Source organism: Pelophylax lessonae (assembly GCF_965119305.1).
Source record: "Pelophylax lessonae genome assembly, chromosome: 4".
NCBI lineage: Eukaryota > Metazoa > Chordata > Amphibia > Anura > Ranidae > Pelophylax > Pelophylax lessonae.
The window spans coordinates 410,866,020-410,887,548 of NC_138771.1; the positions used below are offsets into that span (position 1 = coordinate 410,866,020).

General features: G+C 46.1%; 1 protein-coding gene across 1 annotated transcript in view; it reads right to left on the reverse strand.

Annotated features, from left to right (window-relative positions):
• Positions 1-21,529, reverse strand: part of HMMR (hyaluronan mediated motility receptor) — a 142,770-nt gene that overhangs the window by 116,690 nt on the left and 4,551 nt on the right. Inside the window, exons 2-4 of the mRNA XM_082252649.1 lie at positions 18,250-18,348; positions 5,439-5,527; positions 5,225-5,302 (exon numbers count right to left, since the gene is read on the reverse strand). Of these exons, the coding sequence (XP_082108775.1) occupies positions 5,225-5,302; positions 5,439-5,527; positions 18,250-18,348 (266 nt within the window). The remainder of the gene's footprint in view (positions 1-5,224; positions 5,303-5,438; positions 5,528-18,249; positions 18,349-21,529) is intronic.

The following is a 21,529-nucleotide window of genomic DNA, read 5'->3' on the forward strand; positions in this document are numbered from 1 at the left end:
GATGGATGTTTGGGACCAGGAGGACCCCGCAGCCTCAGAGAAGGGGTCAGGTGGGGAGATGTGCTCCAAAGACTCCATGAGTCACCAGGGGGACCCCACAAAAAAAGTGTAACTTTAAAGGGAGAACCCAAATCATGCTGGCAGCACCACCTGGTCGCCAGGCACAAGCACAAAGTGATTGTCAGCAGAGAGGGAGAGAACCCCCACCAGACTCACCACCCAGCAGAAACGGGCACCTGCAGCCACCAGTATAACTTGCACTCCACGTGCAGCGATCAGGAAGTGAAAAGGATCCAGGAGTCAGCACCAGGGGATGAGGAGGGGCTCCCACCGCCGAAATTGCCACCCACAGGGCTCCACCGTCATGGCCACTGCTATTTTTAATGGCAAACCACAGCTAAATGGCCCCTGGACTAAACAAATATGGCAGCCATGTATAGAAACAAATAGGCTAGAACAAAATGGCAGCCCCAATGGCAGCTCGCTGGCCAGACCGGGGTGACCACTGGACCTAGATTATCCAACCAGTCGTCCAGTCCGGTAGTCAATTGTAGATCTCACAGGAAAAAAAAAAAAAAAATTCTATCTAAAAAGGAAAAAATTGCCAGGACCAGAGATCCCAGCAAGGAACTAGGTCCTTACTCCTGACTAGACCGAAGGAAAAAAAAAAAAAGTGCCTATAGCAGAGAGGAGTATACCCCCTGTGACTGCCCATGGGTCGTGGCCAGACTTTCTGCATAGTGTCCTACTCCTGTAGGGGGCAGTATAACCCAAAGGGTATGAAGATCTGAAGCTGTGTCTGTCAATGAACGAAAGCGAAGCCATACTGTTGCTAACATACATGAGTTCCAAACATGAGAGTTAAAACAGAACACTGCAGCATCCATTAGACAGTGCTTTCTGCTCACAATATAAATAGGGGCTTAAAGTACCCTTTTTGCACGAAGTTCTAAGCATACTTGCACTTTGCTGGTGCATGGTTTAACTATGATCTTCCAAGAAGAAAATCCCTTCAAAATCCTACTACTCTGGAGTGTAGAGTATGTACTCTCCCCTGGAATAACTGACACACAAGTACAAGCCTGCCGGAAAAGATTGGTAGAAGGCTGTGCGCAACAAACTGATATCTTGGCAGACTGGGGATATTGATACACGAGTATAAGAATATTAGATCCATCTTCAAATATAACCTGTGCACCCCTGTTCAATGACTGTTCAACTGTAGCGAACATTAAGCATTCTGTGTCATTGACCGCAGTGGAAGGGAGATCATTTTAGTATACCATGGAATGGCTTATGCAGTTTTTTTGGGATTTCCTATGGCACTCGCCAATAATCCTCTGTAATGGAACTAAAATCTGCAACATTTGAGATTTAGATTTGCTCATTTAAAGCGGAGTTCCAGCCTTTTCACTCACCTGTCTAACGGTCCAGCGATGCGGCCGCCCGAAGCCTTGATCCTCTCCCTCTGGTCTCGGCGGCGCCGGCATCACTACTGTGGGCACCCGGCTGTGACAGTTTGCGGCTTCACAGCCAGGTACCCACTGCGCATGCGCGAGTCGCGCTGCGCGTCTTGATTGGCCGGCAATCTTCTGGGACCTCTGACATGTCCCAGAAGATTGCAGGGAGGGAGGGGGAGAGGAGAACTTCCGTTCAGGGCGCCGCTCCAAGCGGAAGTGGGAGCGGGTACCTGTCAAAACTAGGTACCCGCTCCCCCCCAAAAAAATGACATGCCAAATGTGGCATGTCAGGGGGTTAGAATACCTAAAGCGGAAGTTCCACTTTTGGGTGGAACTCCGCTTTAAGGTAAGAGAAAAAAACGTCCGTTAGACTTACCGGTAACAGTTTTTTTATGAACCTTCTAGGAGGGCAACACATGAGAGAGAGGCTCCACCTTACAGGAAACAATCAGTTCACAGCAGTTAAAAAGCCCCACCCTTCCCCTTGTGAATCAGTTGTAAAAAAGTAGTTTGCCAACCGAGCAACAAGGGATGTATAATCACTTAGGTACTTACCACCTGTGTTTACATTCTTTCCTCACCGTTTTAACAGGGCAGGCAGTAGGCCTGCCGTCCTGGAAGGTGCATAGAAACACCGTTACCGGTAAATCTAATGGACGGTTTTCTCCTCTCACCTTCCAGGACGGCAACACATGAGGATAATAAAGTAACCACAGGCCTACCCTAGGGTGGGACCACCGCCTGCAGTACCTTTGGCCAAAGGCTAGGTCTTACTGAACAGTACTTCCACTCAGTAATGCTTCAGAAAAGTGTCATGGCTGGACCAGGTGGCTGCACTGGGAATCTGTTCCCAGGAAGCTCCTGCTTTTTCAGCCCAGCGTAGAGGATCAAAAGATGATTAGATCTCCTAAACTCCCTGGTCCTCTAAATAAGTGAAGAGGCTTCTCCTCATTTCTTTTTCATTTCTAGGATTATCAAAAAAGGATGGTAAAATTATTTCCTGCTTCCTGTGAAAGATGCTACCTTGGGCAGATATAGGGGATCTGGCCTGAGAAGAATCCTGTCTGGGGAGATCTACATAAATGGATCTTTAATTGAAAGATCTTGTAAGTCCCCCACCCCTTCTGGCTGTAGAGACCGCTAATAGGAAGGCTAGTTTTAGGGACAAAAACTTAAGGAAACCTCTTCTATAGGTTCAAAAGGGCTTCTAGATAACACCTCTAGAACCCTAGTCAGGTCCCAAGGAGGGAACCTGTCTAGTGACAGGGGTAGCTCTATCCCTGGCCAACAAACATCTTTTAACTAAAGGTTCTGTTGCAAGTCTCGCGTCTAGAAAAATAAAGGTGCCATTTGTACCCGAAGGGTGTTAACTGCCACACCCTTTTCTACCCCATCTTGTAAGAAATCCAAGATTATGGGGGCAGAGGCAGAAGAAATTTGCTTCTGCCTACGCCAAGTACAAAAGGTTTTTAAACTAAGTATATTTTCCTCGTTACTGGTTTCCTGCTCAAGAGGAGTGTGTATCACTGTTTTCCAGTTCGTCCAAAAGAGCTTTTACGCAAAAAGGAACGCTTTTTGGACGCTATGGTCGTTCTCAATTTTCCAGGCTCAAAGCACTAGGAAAGCACAGGCAGGGCACTGGAAAAGTCACCAGGTGCAATCCTGTGCTGAAATGGCATGATACATTGTAATCCCTTAGGATCACAACTTTTTATCAAGTCATTTAGTGTATTTACAATTTTTAAATTGCCCCCGGTTCCACCCCCCCTGCGTCGCAGCGCTCGCAGGGAAGGGAACCTGAAGACAGGTGCCGGCATCGGCCGAGCACACAGCGGGAGGACGGCGGGGGAATCACAGGGGAAGGTGAGTTTTAAAATGTAAAACAGATTTCCATGGAAAAGCATGTACCACTTTTAGCATAGAAATCCTGACATAATCAGACCGCCAGGGAGGTTAAAGTCACTTCTAGTGGGGGTATGGATGCAAGTTCTAGGCAGAAACCTCCCTGAATGAGGTGATAAATGTATGGACAGAATGAAATTTCCTCCCGTTGGAAAATTTAATTAGACAGTCTGCCCCCCACTTTAACCCTGGCGTCACTTAGTATCTTTGACGCTTGAACCCGGTGGGGGGAGAGCAAATTACTCTTTTGCCTACCCCTACCAAAGCCCCACTTCTTATTGGGCTCTTTTTTGGCCCTTTGATTTTACCCTGGGGGGCCGTGAAACCATTTTCTACATCTCTCCCTTTTGGGCTTACTAGGAAATTTCTTCCCTTTTTTCAGAGGACCTGGACAACTCTTCATCCAGGCCTGAGCCAAACAGTAAGGATCCTTCGAAAGGTAGCCCACAGAGCTTCACCTTTAAAGTAAAGTCGCATTCCCAAGCTTGGCGGAAGACCCTGCGAACCAGGCAGAAGAGCAGACGGGCCTGCCTTGGAAAGTAAACTCTCCTGAGAAGGGCCCCCTTTAGGGGTTAACTCACCCGCCTTTGTTACATGGGGGGAAGCTACAGAGGTGCTGAAGGACTGGATAGTGGCTAGCATTTCTGCCTGCGCAGACTTGAGGAAATCTTTCATCAACCCTGAGGCCTCTACCAGCCAGTTGTTAATACACCTGTAACAAAAGGGCTTGGTGTGAGATCTAAACACACTCCCCGCAATTACCACATTTTTTAGAGGAGCTAGTACTACTGGACAGTGGGTGCTTTATCAGAGGCCTCCTGGGTTACACCATGGGATTCTGCAAGAGAAGAGGAGTTAACACAAGATCACTCTTCCTGCCCCATAATAACTTGTCTACAGGCCCCGCTGAGGAGAGCATGGGAACTACCAGGAACTAAGTGACACTGGTATTAGCCCCAACCAGGAGAAAACGGCACTTACCGGGCTCCAATCTGCTCTTGCCTGCACCAACCTTCCCACCCCCTTCTCCATGAGGTGGGTTGCGGCAGGTTTCATGTCTTTGGCAGCTTTCTGGCTTTTTTCGGCTGGAAAGCCTGCCTTACCGCAGCCATTCGGGCCCGGCATCTCCTCCGTACTCGCTTCCCTCTTCCGGGTCGCACTGCACATGCTCAGCCTTTGCTGCACAAACCAGAAGTTCAGGATTGAAAACGAGGCTTGGAGCGTGCTAGTTCCTCCAAGCCGCAGCTATGAATCCCAGCTGAATGGCAGGAAGGACCAGAGGAGACCCTGCTGAAGAGCAGGCCACAGCCTCTAGAGGGACCACCACTGTGACCAACTGTCAGTATCTTGGGGCGACCTGTGAGAAGCCTAAAAGGCGTGCAGGTAGAGTGCGGCCCTCACTGGCGTTGCTGAAACTGCCTTACAGGGAACTATCCAACACAGTCTTCAGGTCAAAAGACAAAAAATAAATGTTTCGCTGTAGGAGAAACACAATCAATACTGAGGGACAAGTGGGGCCTTTTAACAGCTGTGAACTGATTGTGTTTCCTGTAGGGTGGATTCTCTCATGAGTTTCCGTCCTGGAAAGGGAGAGGAGAAATCTGCATTTATGAAATATTATGAACACTAACTTGTGTAGACCCCTCAGTCTGCACATTATAGTCACTTGCATAGGATATCTCTGGGAAAGTCTTGTGCATCTTGAACAATCATTTGGAATATGCGATTTCAAAGTTTCTGTGGTTGCATATAGCACACAGATGTTCCAGGCCCCCTCATAACTAGAGGACATTAACATTTCTTGTTTTAGTCAATCAATCAATTCTTCAAAAAGGACATTTTTTTTTTAACCCTGACCTCACCTCTTTTTCCAGAGCATCCAGTTTCTTCCTTTCTTTGAAGAATTCTCTCTCTTTTTCAGGTTTTTGTCTCAAGTTCGGCTACAAAAACATAATTCAGATTAGTATCTTGTAATAGAAAAGGTGCACATATATTTGGCAGCTTTACAAATATATGCCTTTATTGGAATAAAAAATCTTTGAAAGAAAATGAATCTGATTGGTTACAAATAGTTACCGTTGATCCAAGAGAAGCATGTTTGCGCAGACGGACAGGAGAAGCTGGTTCATCTCTATCAGTCTCGGTCTGACTTTCACCATTGGAATCTAGACAAACAAAAAAAAAAAAAAAAATTTTAGACCCAACACCAAAGAATAACCGAGAGAGAGATAGATAGAGATCTATCTATCTAAATTAGACTTCAAAGCATACAAACACATTTTACAATTAAACTTGCCTGTAAAATCCTTTCTTGGAGTACAATACAGGACACTGGCTTCCCAGGTATAGTTCTATATGATGGCCGGCTTTGTATTCATTCAGAAAAAGCAAAGCATTCTCTGTGTTCAGAAAGCAGTAGTGGAAGCTGCTCAGTGTGGAGCCCATAGCAAGTGGAAATCACTGGAATAGCAGCGTCTACTTCAGTGGATTTCCAGGTTCCAGGGGCATTAGGCAAGTATAATCAATGCATAGTTGCAATAGTCCAAGCTAGACCAATGTATGCAATGTATAAAATAGTAACACCAGGACACAGGGGATTGCGTTTTGTACTGTACTCTAAGGATATTTTAGACAAATCAAAGTGTAGACCATGCAGTGTCCCAAAGCAATACAAATGAAAGGCGGGCAACGCAGCAAACATCAACAGGCCAAAAATAAGGGAACCAGGTTCTCACATAATGTGAACAGGATCAGGTGCGGAAAATCCCCAAAAGGCACTAACTGAATGAGTCCCATCTTTCAAGGTGTAAGACTTCATACTTAAGAATTTGCCCAATCCACCTTGAAATGGTGGAACGAGTTGCAGGACAGCCCTTACAAAAGCCAGCATTCAAGACAAACCGGAAATCTAAAAATCAGATGTAAACAGTGGCCAAAAGAACTTGTACTGTGTTTAGTACTGTACACCTATTAATGTAGAGAGATCTCTTTGGAGTGCTATGAGCAATGCAAATAATTCAGGACGATGCCATGTATGCCCTACCTCTTGTAGCCTATCAGGGGCATATGCAACTGGGTGACAGAGCAGAAACACAAATGGAGACTGCCATCAACCCAATAACAGTAAGTGCCAGAATAAGGACCTCTGTGGTAGCGTCGGAAAAAAAAAAAAAAAAAAAAACACACATTTAGAGGGGAGTAAAACCACTTTGGCAACTGCATTTAAACCAATCTCCTGGCCGAAATGAATAAAAAATGTACCCCCCAAACCTCTCTCTAGACCACATCCTAGGAATTACATTTTTTTTTTAGCAAAACCCCAGGATATTGCTCTGCCAAATTTACATGATGAGTGTCATCATAAAATAATTCCACGTATTCTCATTTCATAGGGGTGTCAAAACCCACTGTTGTAGCCTACACTACATGCCAGCATTATTCCAGGTCCTGCTCAAATGGCTTCTCTTATGCACACTGAACACTCATTCAGAGAGCAGCTTGCGTTTTTCTTTCCAATGAATACAAGGCTCTCTGATTGGACAAGGGTAGAGTGCGATATCATATGCCCATTGTCTCCACCACACCCAATCAGAAAATCCCTTGTATTCATAAAAAAATTACAAGGCATTCTCTGAATGGCAGCAGTAGTAAGCTAATACCCCCCTGTGTTTAGTGTGCAGAGAAGAAGCCAATCAAGCAGGATCCAGAAATTCATGGCCAACACTGCATGTACTATAGTAAATTTTCAGGATACCCATCAGCTCTCCAGATAAGAGATGCTCGATTATAGCACGCCAAACTGGACCAGCATACGTTAGCAATAAAGAATTCCTGGAGTGCAGCTTTAATTTGTTCTTGTAGCAAGAAACCACTGACATCCCCTCTCCCAAGCAGGTACAGCTGCTTGGAAGAGGGATAAGTAGGGTGCCCTACATCATTCCTGTCAGCATAGGTGTGACCCCCAAAACCACATCTTCCTAGAGACTTTTCCCTACATAGTGTATGGGCAAGCACTTGGGACTTCATCCCTCAGACCAGTACCATTACTAGCAGGTAGCAGCTACCACAGTTGAAGCAATGCTACTGGTATAAAAACATCCATTAAAGTCAATTTAAAAAAAAAAAAAAAAAAAAAAAAAAAAAAAAAAAGAACTGTTGCAGCAGCTTAACCACTTAAGCCCCGGAAGATTTTACCCCCTTCCTGACCAGGGGTATTTTGCGATTCGGCACTGCGTGACTTTAACGGACAATTGCGCGGTCGTGCGACGCTGTACCTAAACGAATTTGGCGTCCTTTTTTCCCCACAAACAGAGCTTTCTTTTGGTGGCATTTGATCACCTGTGCGATTTTTTGATCACGCGCTATAAACAAAAAAACGTATATTGTGCTCATGTGGGATCAATCCCGAGTGTGCCACATCCCGTAATGGAAAAGCTAAAGAAGAAGTTCCCCTTGGGGTGGGACTTTGTAGGCACGTATGATAATAACTTCAAAAATAGTTTATTCAAAATATTTATTGAAAAATTACATATACAGAAAAGATTAAAAACATATGGCAAGCTGATTACAGATCATGTGGTCATGTGGCAAAGAAATACCGCTGTGTTTGAAGGAGAGTGCCCGACGCGTTTCAGAGTTCCTTCTTCAGGGACAAACTTTTAAATAGCGGTCTGTAAGTGATTAATCACAAAGTAATCAATCATTCAGTATGTATCAAACAAAGGATACACATTTACAAAATGTAGAGAAAATAAATAGAATACATAACATCAACCATCACTAGAAACATTTACATTGTGTGTTGGAACAACTTCGAACAAAAAATTGTAATATAACACTTACAGAGTCTGCCGTATAACACTTTGAAGTGTAAGCCTGCCAGAGATAAAAGCAAGTAGCTGGATTGCTCTCAGTGCTGTCTAGAATGCCTTAGTAAAGGAAACGATTGGTATAAGGGCGGAATCATATCATGTATGCACGTTCCAAAAATGTATGCCCGTCAGCAAAAAGCTGAATGGGGACAGCTGGAACCCAAAAGGATGGGAGATCTGCCAGGTGGGGAGAGAGGAATAATTACCACAACAATTGTGACTATGATTGCTGCAGTGGCAATAATATGATGGTTATGCTGCATTGGTGTATATCAAGGCTGCTCAGAAAGTGCTATAAATTTCTATAAAACATTAGGTTGCTCGTCATAGCAATAATGAGTAGATAGGTTGGTTAAAGACTAGATTGGATCCTCTAGGCCAGTGGTTCTCAAATCCGGTCCTCGGGACCCACTAACAGGCCAGATTTTAAGTATTACCTTGGGGGATGCAGACTAGAATACTGCAATCACTGAGAAGCAAATGAGATCACCTGTGATGTAATTTAGTTATCTTGCAAACCTGGCCTGTTGGTGGGTCCCGAGGACCGGATTTGAGAACCACTGGTCTAGGCAAATGGAGCAAGAGATTTCCCATATATATTGGTACCAGGATGGAAAAGATACATTAACTATCCGCAATACCAATAAACAAAAACTAATGTATGAGAAAAAAAAATAATAATAATGAAGAATTGATGACAATGGGGTATGTCATCAATTCTTCATTATTATTATTTCAAATCTATCCAGAATCCTTAATTTTACTTTCCAATTACATAGTATGCCTTGGTGACATGCCCGGCACGGTAGGCGGGCACCCCATGTGATGTCCGCCTTTTGAGCGATCACCATTGGCTCTTTGAGTTCCTTTGGTCTCGCCCATTTCACCCCCGCCTGCGTATCACGTCGGCGGAAGTGATCGTGCCGGTGGAGCGCATCGGCCGCACGGACTTCCGCCGCACTATGCGCACACATGTGCGGTGGGGAGTCTGTCCGGCGGCTGCGCACCAGGGAACCCACCAGGAGACTGCCGATCAGGTGCAAGGTGAGTTAATACACTCAGCTAATTCCAATTGAATTAATTATCTACTATATATATATATATATATATATATATATATATATATATATATATATATATATATATATATATATATATATATATATATATATATATATATATATATATATATATATATATATATATATATATATATATATATATATATATATATATATATATAAACACCCTCTCTTCGGGCAGTGTTCAGCATTGCTCACTTGCCTGAAGATAGATGGTTGATGCACAAGTTCCAAAATTAGCCCATGCAACAACTAAGGTAATCTATTTTCCATTTACTACTATACTGGTCCTGCTTATGGTGTTGTTCCGCTTGCCACTAATGCTGCATCTGCTCAATGAATTCCAATTTCTTTTTTTTTTTTTTTCTCATACATTAGTTTTTGTTTATTGGTATTGCGGATAGTTAGTTAATGTATCTTTTCCATCCTGGTACCAATATATATGGGAAATCTCTTGCTCCCACAATTGCCTAGACCAGGGGTATTGAATTAAAATGTATCGAGGTCCGGTCAGTAAAATTTTCTTGTAGCAGAGGTCCCGAATATCATGTCGGAACCCGTGGTGTCTTTTCGCATGTGCCAAACAGCATTTCAGTTCTGTGCGATTTTGGAAAAAAAAGGTCAAGGACTTCTTTCTCTATGTTTCTCGTGGGTAGTTCAGCCTGCGATGTGTGCGCCACATGCACAGATCTGAATCCCTCAGTCCCCACTGCTCATCACAGTCCCCTCCGCGCCTTCACATTAAGATCTCCTCTTGATGAGGGTCCTCAGGTTCCCCTTTACATCACCCCCCTCCACTCCTTTCACAGTAATGTTCTCACACTTCCTTGTCATCGACCCTCCCCCCCTTGACAGTACTATCCTCTGCCCCTATTTACATCACCCCCCCCCCCCACATTACTGTTCTCTGTCCCCACAATCCCCCCCCCCCCCCCCCACAATCCAATCCTGAGCTACCCCGCATTACTGTCCTCAGCCCCTTTCACATTACTCTGCTTATTGTCCCCCACATTACATTTCTTAGCCCACCCACATTACAGTCCTCAGCCTCCCCCAATTTAATGACACACACACACATTACAGTCCTCAGTCCCCCACTTTATTGCCCTCCGCTCTCTCCACATTACAATCATCAGTCCCCCCCACATTACAGTCCTCAGCCTCCCCCAATTTAATGTCCCCCCCTACACACACACACACACAAACACACACTACAGTCCTCAGCCTCCCCAAATTAATATCCCCCCCCCCCCCGCACACACACACACATTACAGTCCTCAGCCTCCCCCAATTTCCCAATTTAATGCCCCCCCCCCCACACACACACACACACACATTACAGTCCTCAGTCCCCCACTTTATTTTCCTCCGCTCTCTCCACATTACAGTCATCATTCCCCCCCACATTACAGTCCTCAGCCTCCCCAATTTAATGTCCTCAGGGCCCACCGAACATCACAGTCTTCAGGGCTCCACTTTAATGTCCTTAGCTCCCCCCCCCCCCCCACTATGATGTCCTCAGCCCACCACATCACAGTCCTCAGCCTCCCCACTTGAATGTCCTAACCTTCCCCCCACACCCCACATTAAAATCCTCTGTCGTCCACTGTAATGTCCTCAACATACACACACCACAGCTCTTCCACTTCGCTGTCCTCAAATACACACACATCACTGTCCTCAGCACACACATTCCTCATTTACAGCTTTTCAAACTAGTGTCCTCACTCCCTGGGACTTCACCCCCTCCCTTACTGTCTTACCTTGCCTACACAGATCGAAGGTTGGAGGGAGGCACAGGCACAGCATATTTGGATGGAGGGGGGCGTTGCAAGATCGTGATTGGTTGCTAGGACTGCCCTTCATCCTAGCAGCCAATCCCTGCTTGTGAAACTCGGGCAGCTCCGCCCTCCATCCAGAACTGTCCTGCCTTCTGCTGTCTGCTCTGTGAGCAATGGATTACAGAGCGACGGCAGGGGAAGAAAAGGCTGCTAAATAGCGGTACCGCGGCGGTCCGAATGGAAACATGACGCGGGCCACATGTGGCCCGCGGTCCGCCATTTAGTGATCACCGGCCTAGACGATCCAATCTAGTCTTTAACCAACCTATCTACTCATTATTGCTATGACGAGCAACCTAATGTTTTATAGAAATTTCAGTGAGCGCATGCAGCACTTTCTGAGCACCCTTGATATACACCAATGCAGCATAACCATCATATTATTGCCACTGCAGCAATCATAGTCACAATTGTTGTGGTAATTATTCCTCTCTCCCCACCTGGCAGATCTCCCATCCTTTTGGGTTCCAGCTGTCCCCATTCAGCTTTTTGCTGACGGGCATACATTTTTGGAACGTGCATACATGATATGATTCCGCCCTTATACCAATCGTTTCCTTTACTAAGGCATTCTAGACAGCACAGAGCAATCCAGCTACTTGCTTTTATCTCTGGCAGGCTTACACTTCAAAGTGTTATACGGCAGACTCTTAAGTGTTATATTATTACAAATTTTTTGTTCGAAGTTGTTCCAACACACAATGTAAATGTTTCTAGTGATGGTTGATGTTATGTATTCTATTTATTTTCTCTACATTTTGTAAATGTGTATCCTTTGTTTGATACATACTGAATGATTGATTACTTTGTGATTAATCACTTACAGACCGCTATTTAAAAGTTTGCCCCTGAAGAAGGAACTCTGAAACGCGTCGGGCACTCCTTCAAACACAGCGGCATTTCTTTGCCACATGACCACATGATCTGTAATCAGCTTGCCATATGTTTTTAATCTTTTCTGTATATGTAATTTTTCAATAAATTTAATATTTTGAATAAACTATTTTTGAAGTTATTATCATACGTGCCTACAAAGTCCCACCCCAAGGGGAACTTCTTCTTTAGCTATAAACAAAAAAAAAGGGGCGTCAATTTTGCAAAAATAGCAATATTTTTCACATTTTTTTTTATATGAAATTCCCCCCCCCAAAAAAATGTAAAAATCAAAATTCTTTAACATTTCGGCCAATTTGTTTTCTGCTACCTATGTTTGGTTAAAAAAAAAAAAAAAAAAAAAAAAATCGCAATAGGCGTATTTTGATTGGTTTGCGCAAAAGTTATCGCGTTTACTAACAAAGGGAAAGATTGTCATTTTTGTTGTTTTTTTTTTTTTTAACGCGTAATGGTGGCGATCTGCGATTTTTTTTGCGGTACTGCGACATTGGGGTGGACAGATCGGACCCTTGACTGACATTTGTGACACTTTTGGGGGTCCCAGTGACATTTCTACAGTAATCAGTGGTATACATATGCACTGTTACTGTAAAAATACACTGGTAGTGAAGGGGTTAACTTTATTTGGGAGGGAGGGGCTGTGTGTGTCCCTAGGGGCGTGCTTTCTACTGTGATTGGCTGTGGCTTCAGCTGTAAGGACACTGATCAACGGATCTACATACTAGATCCGTGTGATCAGTGTCTTTACAGCGAGGAGAATGACAGGTGGCTTGTTTACACAAGCTGCCTGACATTCTCCCTCTCCCCAGCCGATCGCCGAGTGACCGGCGGACATCGGGTCCGCTGGTCACGCGCGGGGGGGGGGGTCCATGACCACGCAGGAGCGCACCTCCGGCGACGCGCGCTCGCTCCCTAGACCCTCACAAGCGACGTAGACCTACGTTAGTTTGCCTGTGAGGGGCTGACCGCCGACGTAGATAGTCGTGCGGCGGTCGGCAAGTGGTTAAACTGAAAACAGGTTTTTGTTTAACCTGCAGGCTGAACAAAAATAATTAGATTACTCCATCAATGCTATACAGAGCATGCTGCTGGTATTGTAACAGCCACAGCATATCCGAATACTTAAACAAAGCCTGCATCTAATCAAAAAATTGAAGAGGCCAGGAAGAAAATTGTCCAATCGAAAGATGTGGGGCAGAAGGCAGCTGGCAGGGCCACCCACGTAGTGAAGGCCCTCAAAACATCTAAAATTTGAACAGTGGGGTTGATTTACTAAAACGGGAACGTGCAAAATCTGGTGCAACCCTGCATATAAACCTGATCAGCTTCCAATTTCCATACAGCCTGTCTTCTAATACAGGCACCTCTGTCACGTGATGTCAGTCCTTTACTTTTAGATCCACCTACAGACAACAATGCAATTGACAGATACAACCTGTTTCAGGTTATGCTCCCTGTGATTGGGCAATCTTGAAGGTCCCACTCTACTCCTCTCAGGAAGCTCCCATTGTTCAGACACCACTATCGCATGCATATTGCTTCATGCAGGCAAATTACACATATAAAACAACTCCAGGCAAAAAACTTTACCCTGCCACAGGAATGTGCACCTTCTGGGGCGTGGCCGGGCTGTAGACGGCGCCGGACGTGTCTTCACAGAGCTCCTCACCATCCTGAACTTATCCAGCTTCATCTGCGGCCCCTGCTCCTCGGATCGCGGCCGTTTTGCCCTCCTCTGCAACGGGCACTGGTGGGGTACGAATGCCGGGCAGAAAATCTGGGGTTTCAGTACCTACCCCTCGGTCCCAACGAACAGTCCCGCGGTGAGGCGCGAGTGCGGCCGCCGCCATCTTGCCTGTGCAGGCCTCCTCTTCTCCATCGGCAGCTACAGGCACCCGAGCCTCATCCAAAATCGGGGAAGATGTCTGCGGGGGCTGGGAACCCTCCTGTGGAGAAGTCTGCAGAATCAGGTACCCCGGGGCCATTGCTGGGAACCGCTGGACAGCCTGGGGGGGTCTCTTGGTGGGGGGGATATTACAGCTCCCATCCTGGCTGCTATAGATGGCTGTAAGACTGCCTTAATGCTCCGGATTGATAACCTGACCTCTGAATGCACCCTGCTCCGGCATGAGTTAGACAAGATAAGGGGGCGCCTGACTGAAACTGAAAGTCGCATTTCTGAGGTGGAGGATGTCACTGCTTCTCATTCAGCTCAACTCATTGCTGTGCAGGCCCAGGTGAATGCTATGGCAGATAAAATGGAGGATGCAGAGAATAGGCAGCGTCGCAACAATATCAGGGTGGTGGGATTGCTGGAGAAGGCTGAGGGATCCAATCCTACTCTGTTTGCTGAAAAAAATTTTTGCGATCTGCTCAGTTTGCCTCCCCCTCCTCCAACGTATGTGGTGGAGAGGGCCCATAGGGTTCCCACTGGGGCTCGCCCGCCGGGGGCTCCCCCCACGCCCTTTTCTGGTTCGCTTTCTGATCTTTCGCGACAGGGACTGTATTTCATCTGAAGCTCGGCGACGGGAGGAGTTGCAGTTTGAAAACAGCAAGATTATGTTGTTTCCTGATTTCTCCGTAGAGACGCAGAAAAAATGCAGGTCCTTTAATGAAGTGCGTAAACTGAGGGCCAAGGGCCTGAAGTATGGCATGATGTACACGAGCCGCCTGCGTGTGGATTATAAGGGATCCGTCCTTTTCTTCAACTCAGCGGGGGAGGCTGCGGACTGGCTGGAATCTATTTGATCTCTATTCATGGGCCTGCTCTTTTGGACTGCCTGAGGTCTCCGGTTTCTTTTGAACTGTCCTGCTGTACCCCCTAATTGATGCTCCTGCTTAATAACTGCCTGGCTGTTGAGTCACTACAGGGGGGGCCTTTTTAGTTTATGCACCTTCTGCCCTGCTCTGGAGTTCCCTGGATTAGATCCTCTGCTTCTGTCCCTGGGGCTGTGGAGTGGCCTGCCACTCATCGGAGCTCTGTTTGCTACACGTCGTTGAACTTTTCCCTTTTTGAGTTTGGTACACTTTTTCACTTTTTGATTTTGCTTTCTCTCCCTTCCCTTTTTTTTTGGGACTGACGGCCTCTTTTTAGGGCTATCTTCTGTGGACGCGGGTATTTCTGGCAGCTGTTCTATGTTGCAGCCATGCCTTAAATTTTTGTACTGGGTTTTGGGATCAGGCTGGATACTCTGTTGTGTTTTTTCTTTTTTCAGTTTTGGGTATTACAGCGGGGGTGTTTTTGTACTAGGCTCCAGGCTCCATCTAGTGGTCAGATCAGGTTGGCCCTTGGGCTGTGCCTGGTCTTCCGGCTCCCTCCTTATATCTACCCTTCTGCTGTTCTATGGCTGAGTTATTTAAGATGTCCTAGAATGTGCGGGGTCTTAATGATAAGGTGAAACGCACAGCAGTATTTTGGTATATTAAATCTGTTCAACCTCATGTTATCCTCCTCCAGGAGTGACATTTGGATGGGGGCAGGGTGCTCGCTTTGAAGCGGCCTTGGAGCCAAAGGATCTTCAACGCCACGTACTCCACGTATGCCCGTGGGGTATCTATTTTTCTTGGTAAGAATGCACCCTGCTCGGTTCAAAAGGTAATTACGGATCCTGGCAGACGATATGTCATTGTTCTCTTGGACATACATCACCAACAGGTGGTACTGGTGAGTGTCTACTTGCCTCCTCCGTTTCACTCTCAGCTACTAGTGGATCTCCTAGTGACCTTGGCTCCTTACATGCACCTTCCCCCTTCTGTTGGCAGGGGATTTTAATGCTATCCTGGAAGGCGGACTGGACTCCTCTAACCCGGGAAGACTGTCGGCCCCCAAACTCGTGTCCTGGTCTTCCGCGGCTCAACTTACTGAGTTGTGGTGCTGGAAAAATCCTGGGGTGCGGGGCTACTCCTGTTGGTCCGGGGTGCACAGGACGGCGTCCAGGATAGATCTGGCCTTTGCTAAGGTGTCTTGCCTTCCACTGGTACAAGATGCCACCTACTTGGCGGGCGGCCTCTCTGATCATAATCCGCTGTTGCTGACTTTACGGGTGGGGGCTGGCGGGGGTAGGGGGTACATGGCGCCTGGCTGGCTGCAGACGGAGAAGGTGGTGCAAGTGGTGGAACCCCATATGCCCGCGTATTGGGAGGATAATGCCTCTTCCACTGCTGGGGTGGTCTTGTGGGATGCTTTTAAAGAGGAAGTAAACCCTCCTCAGGAAGTTGTACCTATAGGTAAGCCTATGATAAGGCTTACCTATAGGTACTGTAAATATCTCCTAAACTTGCACCGTTTAGGAGATATTTACCTTTAATGCAGCCAGTGACGTCACTGGCGCATGCGCTCTGAAGGAACGGCTGATCGTGCCGTTCCTTCAGAGCCCCGTGCCGTGACCGTCGGCTCCCGCGCGCGTGCGCGGGAGTGACGTCACCGCGGCTCCGGCCAATCAGATGACCGGATGCCGCGATCCCGGAAGACGGGCGACATGTCATGTCGCCCGTCATACAGGTAAGAGAGCGGCACGGCGGGGGCTCGTTCTAAGGTAAGTATTTCATAATGAGCTAGTATGCGATGCATACTAGCTCATTATGTCTTTCTCTTGCAGGTTGTAAAAAAAAAAAAAAATGTTTTAAACGAGTTTACAACCTCTTTAAAGCTGTCATGCGGGGTCATTACATCTCTTCGATTAAGGCAACCCGTAGGGAGGCTAATGCTGCCAGAGAGGCTGTTCTACTGGAGGTCAGTAGGTTGGAGAAGGAATACTCGGCTGCTCCAGGGCCGGCTGGCCTTGCTGGATACTGACTTTGCGCATGCCAACTTAAAACAGAGCGGAGTCGCTTTTTGAGAAGGGAGACAAAAATGGTAAGCTGCTGGCTTTTCTGGTGGCGGACCAGAGGACTTTGGTAAGTGTTCCCTGTATTACGTCTAGTACTGGGGAGCTGGTTAGGGATCCGGGGGAAATTTCTCAGGTCTTTATGGATTACTTTGCTGACACCTATTCACCCCTGCCTGCGTATGACCTGGAGAAACTGGAGCGCCTTTTGTCTGAGTTGCCGGTGCCGGTCTTGGGAGGGTGAGGATAGTGCTTGGTTAGACAATGACATCACACTGAAGGAAATTGAGAAGGCCATTCTGTCCTTTCCCTCCAATAAACCCCCGGGCCCTGAAGGTTTCCCGGTGGAGTGGTATAGGCAGTATTCGGATTCATTGGCTCCCAGGCTCCAGGCCTTATATGCTGCATGTTTTGATGAGGGGGCCCTGCCGGGTTCCATGCTTGAGGCGTCTTGTCCTCCTTCCTAAGCTGGGTAAGGACCACACCCTCTGTTCTTCCTACCGCCCCATTGCGCTGCTCAATGTGGATCTCAAGATCCTCACGAAGGTCTTGGCTACTAGACTGGCAGTTTTGCCCTCCCTGGTAGATATTGATCAGACCCGTTTTATGCCGGGCAAGTCCACGGACACCAACCTACGCCGCTTGTTTACACATTTACAGGTGTCGCATGCTTCTGTGGGCACTAGAGTGGTGGTGTCCCTGGACAAAGCCAAGGACTTCAACACGGTGGATTGGGTGTACATGGGGCTGGTGCTGCGGCGCATGGGGTTTGGTCCTAAGTTTTGCAAGTGGATTTCACTCTTGTACTCTTCCCCTCGTATGGCGTTGAAATTTACCTGTTAATTGTTTTGTTCTAGTGCTGCCCTGCGTTGCATTGTGTTGTATCTGTCTGTTTGTTTTGTGAAAACTTTAATAAATACAAATTTTCAAAAAAAAAAAAAAAAAAAAGTAACGTGCACCTTCATCAACAGAAGTGTCTACATCTCGCAGACTGATGTGGACCCTTGGAAGATGGACCCACACGATGTAAAGACGAAAGGAGTCCTTGGACCTGAATGTCACCTGAAACTGTGTGCGACTTGTGATAAGTAAATAAGACCTATTAATTTTTTTTTTTTAGCGAGCAGTCATAATGGGGTGGGAGGGAGGAGGTACTTTCTTTGCCCAGAGTTGGTCTTTAATGATCACTAATTGGCTACTTTTTATAGCTTCCCAGAAATCGGCTTTAGCAAGTTTTTCTTTGAGGCAAAAGTATTTAATGTCTGAATATTACAAGTGTCTAGAAACTATGGCACCATAAGCATGGAATACAAGATAACAATTATTTTATCACAGTATTGGTGCACCTTTAAGAACACAGCATAATACACACCTTTCTTTGTTCTAAACCTCTGAGACTTCTCAAAGGACACCGGTCCTTTAAGACCATCCAAATTCTTTACATCATAAGATCCTGGAGCAGGAGCACAACCTGTATTAAAAAAAAAAAAAAAAAAAATTTGATTAGAATTAAGTATTACCCCTAAAAATATATCCTCCCTCTCTTCCTGTGTTTGTCAACCTAGGTTTCTCATTGCTTCCTTTCATGTCATATCCAACTGATCCTGCTAGTTCCCTTTCCTTCCTTTACGTAAACTGATCACGCCAAGAACAGAAGATCTGTGCCTGCATGGTCGGTTTGTGTCTATTGGCATGCTGTTTGGAGGTACAGGACGAAGTGCCGACATAAATTACCCCACCATAGTCCCTTTACCCTGCCTTGTTAACTGATGGGCACTCCCAGCCCAAGCCTTACTGTCAAAACTGCTACAAACTAGTAGAGCTGCTGAGTTTTAAAATATGAAAATGGATGACCACAATTTCAGGCTATTCCACATTCTTTCTACAGGGTATGAAGTAGCTGAGAAGCATTAGCCAATCACAGGCTGCTGTTTGTAGCTGTAGCCTGTAGAAGACAAAGACTTTTGGGATAAAGCATAGACAGGGAGTACACATCCCTATCTGTGTTTGACCCAATCAACAATCAGACCCTGTCTAAAAGCAGAATGGAAAGCAAGTTGTGCGGTCACATAACTGGTTAATCAAATATGATAAATAGGGTTTTTATTTTATTTTTTTAAAATAAATCCCAGTATGGTCACTACATAATAAAGTCGTTTATCATCATGGGTCTTACCAATTCTGCATTTAACATACTTATGTAGAACTGCTGAGAATTACACTTCTTGGGTTCCCCAGAGTTACCATTAGCAACTGACAGCAGATACACGGCATTAAAAGTTCTTGGTACAGACAATCAGTCCAGGGGATTTAATTGTGTTTTATTTAGAACTGGAATGGGACAAAGGATGAGTGGGATACTCCAACTAGTACCTATGCACAATTCTGAGAACAACTGACTGTAGAATGCGGCAAGGCCGCTGCTTCACCCCGCCACTGAAGTTAAATTGACCGTTCCCCGTTTGAATATTCTCTTCAGGGTTAACAACTTGGCACCCACTTTTCACTCACTGCCTGTGTGCTGCCACCTGTCCGCTGGCTCAAGCCACTGGAGTGGTCGTCTTCCTGGGCAGACCCGTTGGCAAGCTCCCCTGTACTCACGGACACTTTTTCCAGAGTTGCTCTGCCTTCACCTCCACAGTCAGCTTCACTGGGCCTCTGGGTTCAGCCACACCACTGGTTCACTAGGCCGACTGCCTACAACTACCCTCACAGCTGCAGAAGAGGAGACAGCCATCACCCTCCTTCTGGAACTTGGCTTCTCACCCAAAAGACCCCTCGTCACATGTGCCCTTTGGCTTTTATAAAGTATCCCAGAATGCACCACTGCCACTGAGATCGTTCCAAAAAAGCCTGTGCGTCTCTGGCTGGGTTCCCTCCACTGTCCAACAGGCTCCCGTATTGGATGAAGTGGGGACACTCCCTCAGCCCAGACGAATCACACCCTGTACACATGCAACAGGCCTAACTATTAATCAGGCTCTCCTGATAAGCAGACAGAGCAACTACTTTCTTTGCCTAGCACCTACCTAGGAGGGTGCTACACTTAAAATGCAGCAAGCAGGATTTTTTTCTTCAAACACAACTGAAGCGCAACTAACCAGTACACAGAATTTAAAGAGATCCATTTTTCCTCTGCTTTTTTTAACTGAAGAACTGAACAAAAGCGGATCAGAGTGAAGACAGCCTTCAAGAGGAGCGCCAGGCTCCCCCAAAACAAAATTAAATGTCAACAGCTACAAATACTGCAGCTGATGACTTATTAGGAATAGGCTTGTGACGGTATCAGATTTTCATGCTGCGATTAATTGATTAAGGTTTTGCCACGGTATACGGTATTATCACGGTATTCTATTAAATTTAAATTATAAAATTTCCACCTCACTTCAATTTCATTGCTGAATTTAGGGGCTTTGGTTCACTTTTGCACATTATTATATAGTCAGTCAGTACAGACTCTGTGAACCAGGCCTAAAATAGGTCATCAAGCAGTGTCTGGCCTAACTGGTGATAACTGGTCCTGGCGCTCGGCTCCGATCCGATGGCCTGGTCATTAAGAGGGCAAATCCTTGTGGTCAAGAAGTGGTTAAACCTGAAGGAGGTGTTGTTTATAAATGACTTTACTATTGCTTTAGGCCTGGTTCACATGTATGCGGGTTGGTGGTTCACATGTATGCGGGTTGGCGGCCCACATTTGCACAGGCATAGCAGCCCATTGATTTGAACGGGCTGCTATGCCCTAATTTTCCGCAGAAAAAAGGTGCATGCAGCATTTTTTTTAAATTCAGTGGCCTTGAAATCCATCCTGCTTTTGCACCATGCGACTAACCTGCAGTTCCTGCTCTGGCAAGCTTTCTGCATTTTTTGTATACGTTGGCACGGCATTTAAAAACAGTTTGCGTGTGCAGCAACGGCAGGTAAGTCGCATGGTGCAAAAGAAGGATGGATTTCATGGCCACTGCATTTTTTTAAATTCTGCATGCACCTTTTTTCAGCTGAAAACGCAGGCATAGCAGCTCAAGCCCATTCACATCAATGGGCTGCTATGCCTGTGCAAATGTGGGCCCCCAACCCGCATACATGTGAACCAGGCCTAAAGCAATAGTAAAGTCATGAATTGGTTAAACCTGCAGGAGGACCGGTGTTTTTATCTATTAATGACTTTACTATTGCTTTAGGCCTTGTTCACATGTATGCGGGTTGGGGGCCCACATTTGCACAGGCATAGCAGCCCATTGATGTGAATGGGCTTGAGCTGCTATGCCTGCGTTTTCAGCTGAAAAAAGGTGCATGCAGAATTTAAAAAAATGCAGTGGCCATGAAATCCATCCTTCTTTTGCACCATGCGACTTACCTGCTGTTGCTGCACACGCAAACTGTTTATTTTTAAATGCCGTGCCCACGTATACAAAAAATGCAGAAAGCTTGCCAGAGCAGGAACTGCAGGTTAGTCGCATGGTGCAAAAGCAGGATGGATTTCAAGGCCACTGAATTTTAAAAAAATGCTGCATGCACCTTTTTTCTGCGGAAAATGAGGGCATAGCAGCCCGTTCAAATCAATGGGCTGCTATGCCTGTGCAAATGTGGGCCGCCAACCCGCATACATGTGAACCACCAACCCGCATACATGTGAACCACCAACCCGCATACAT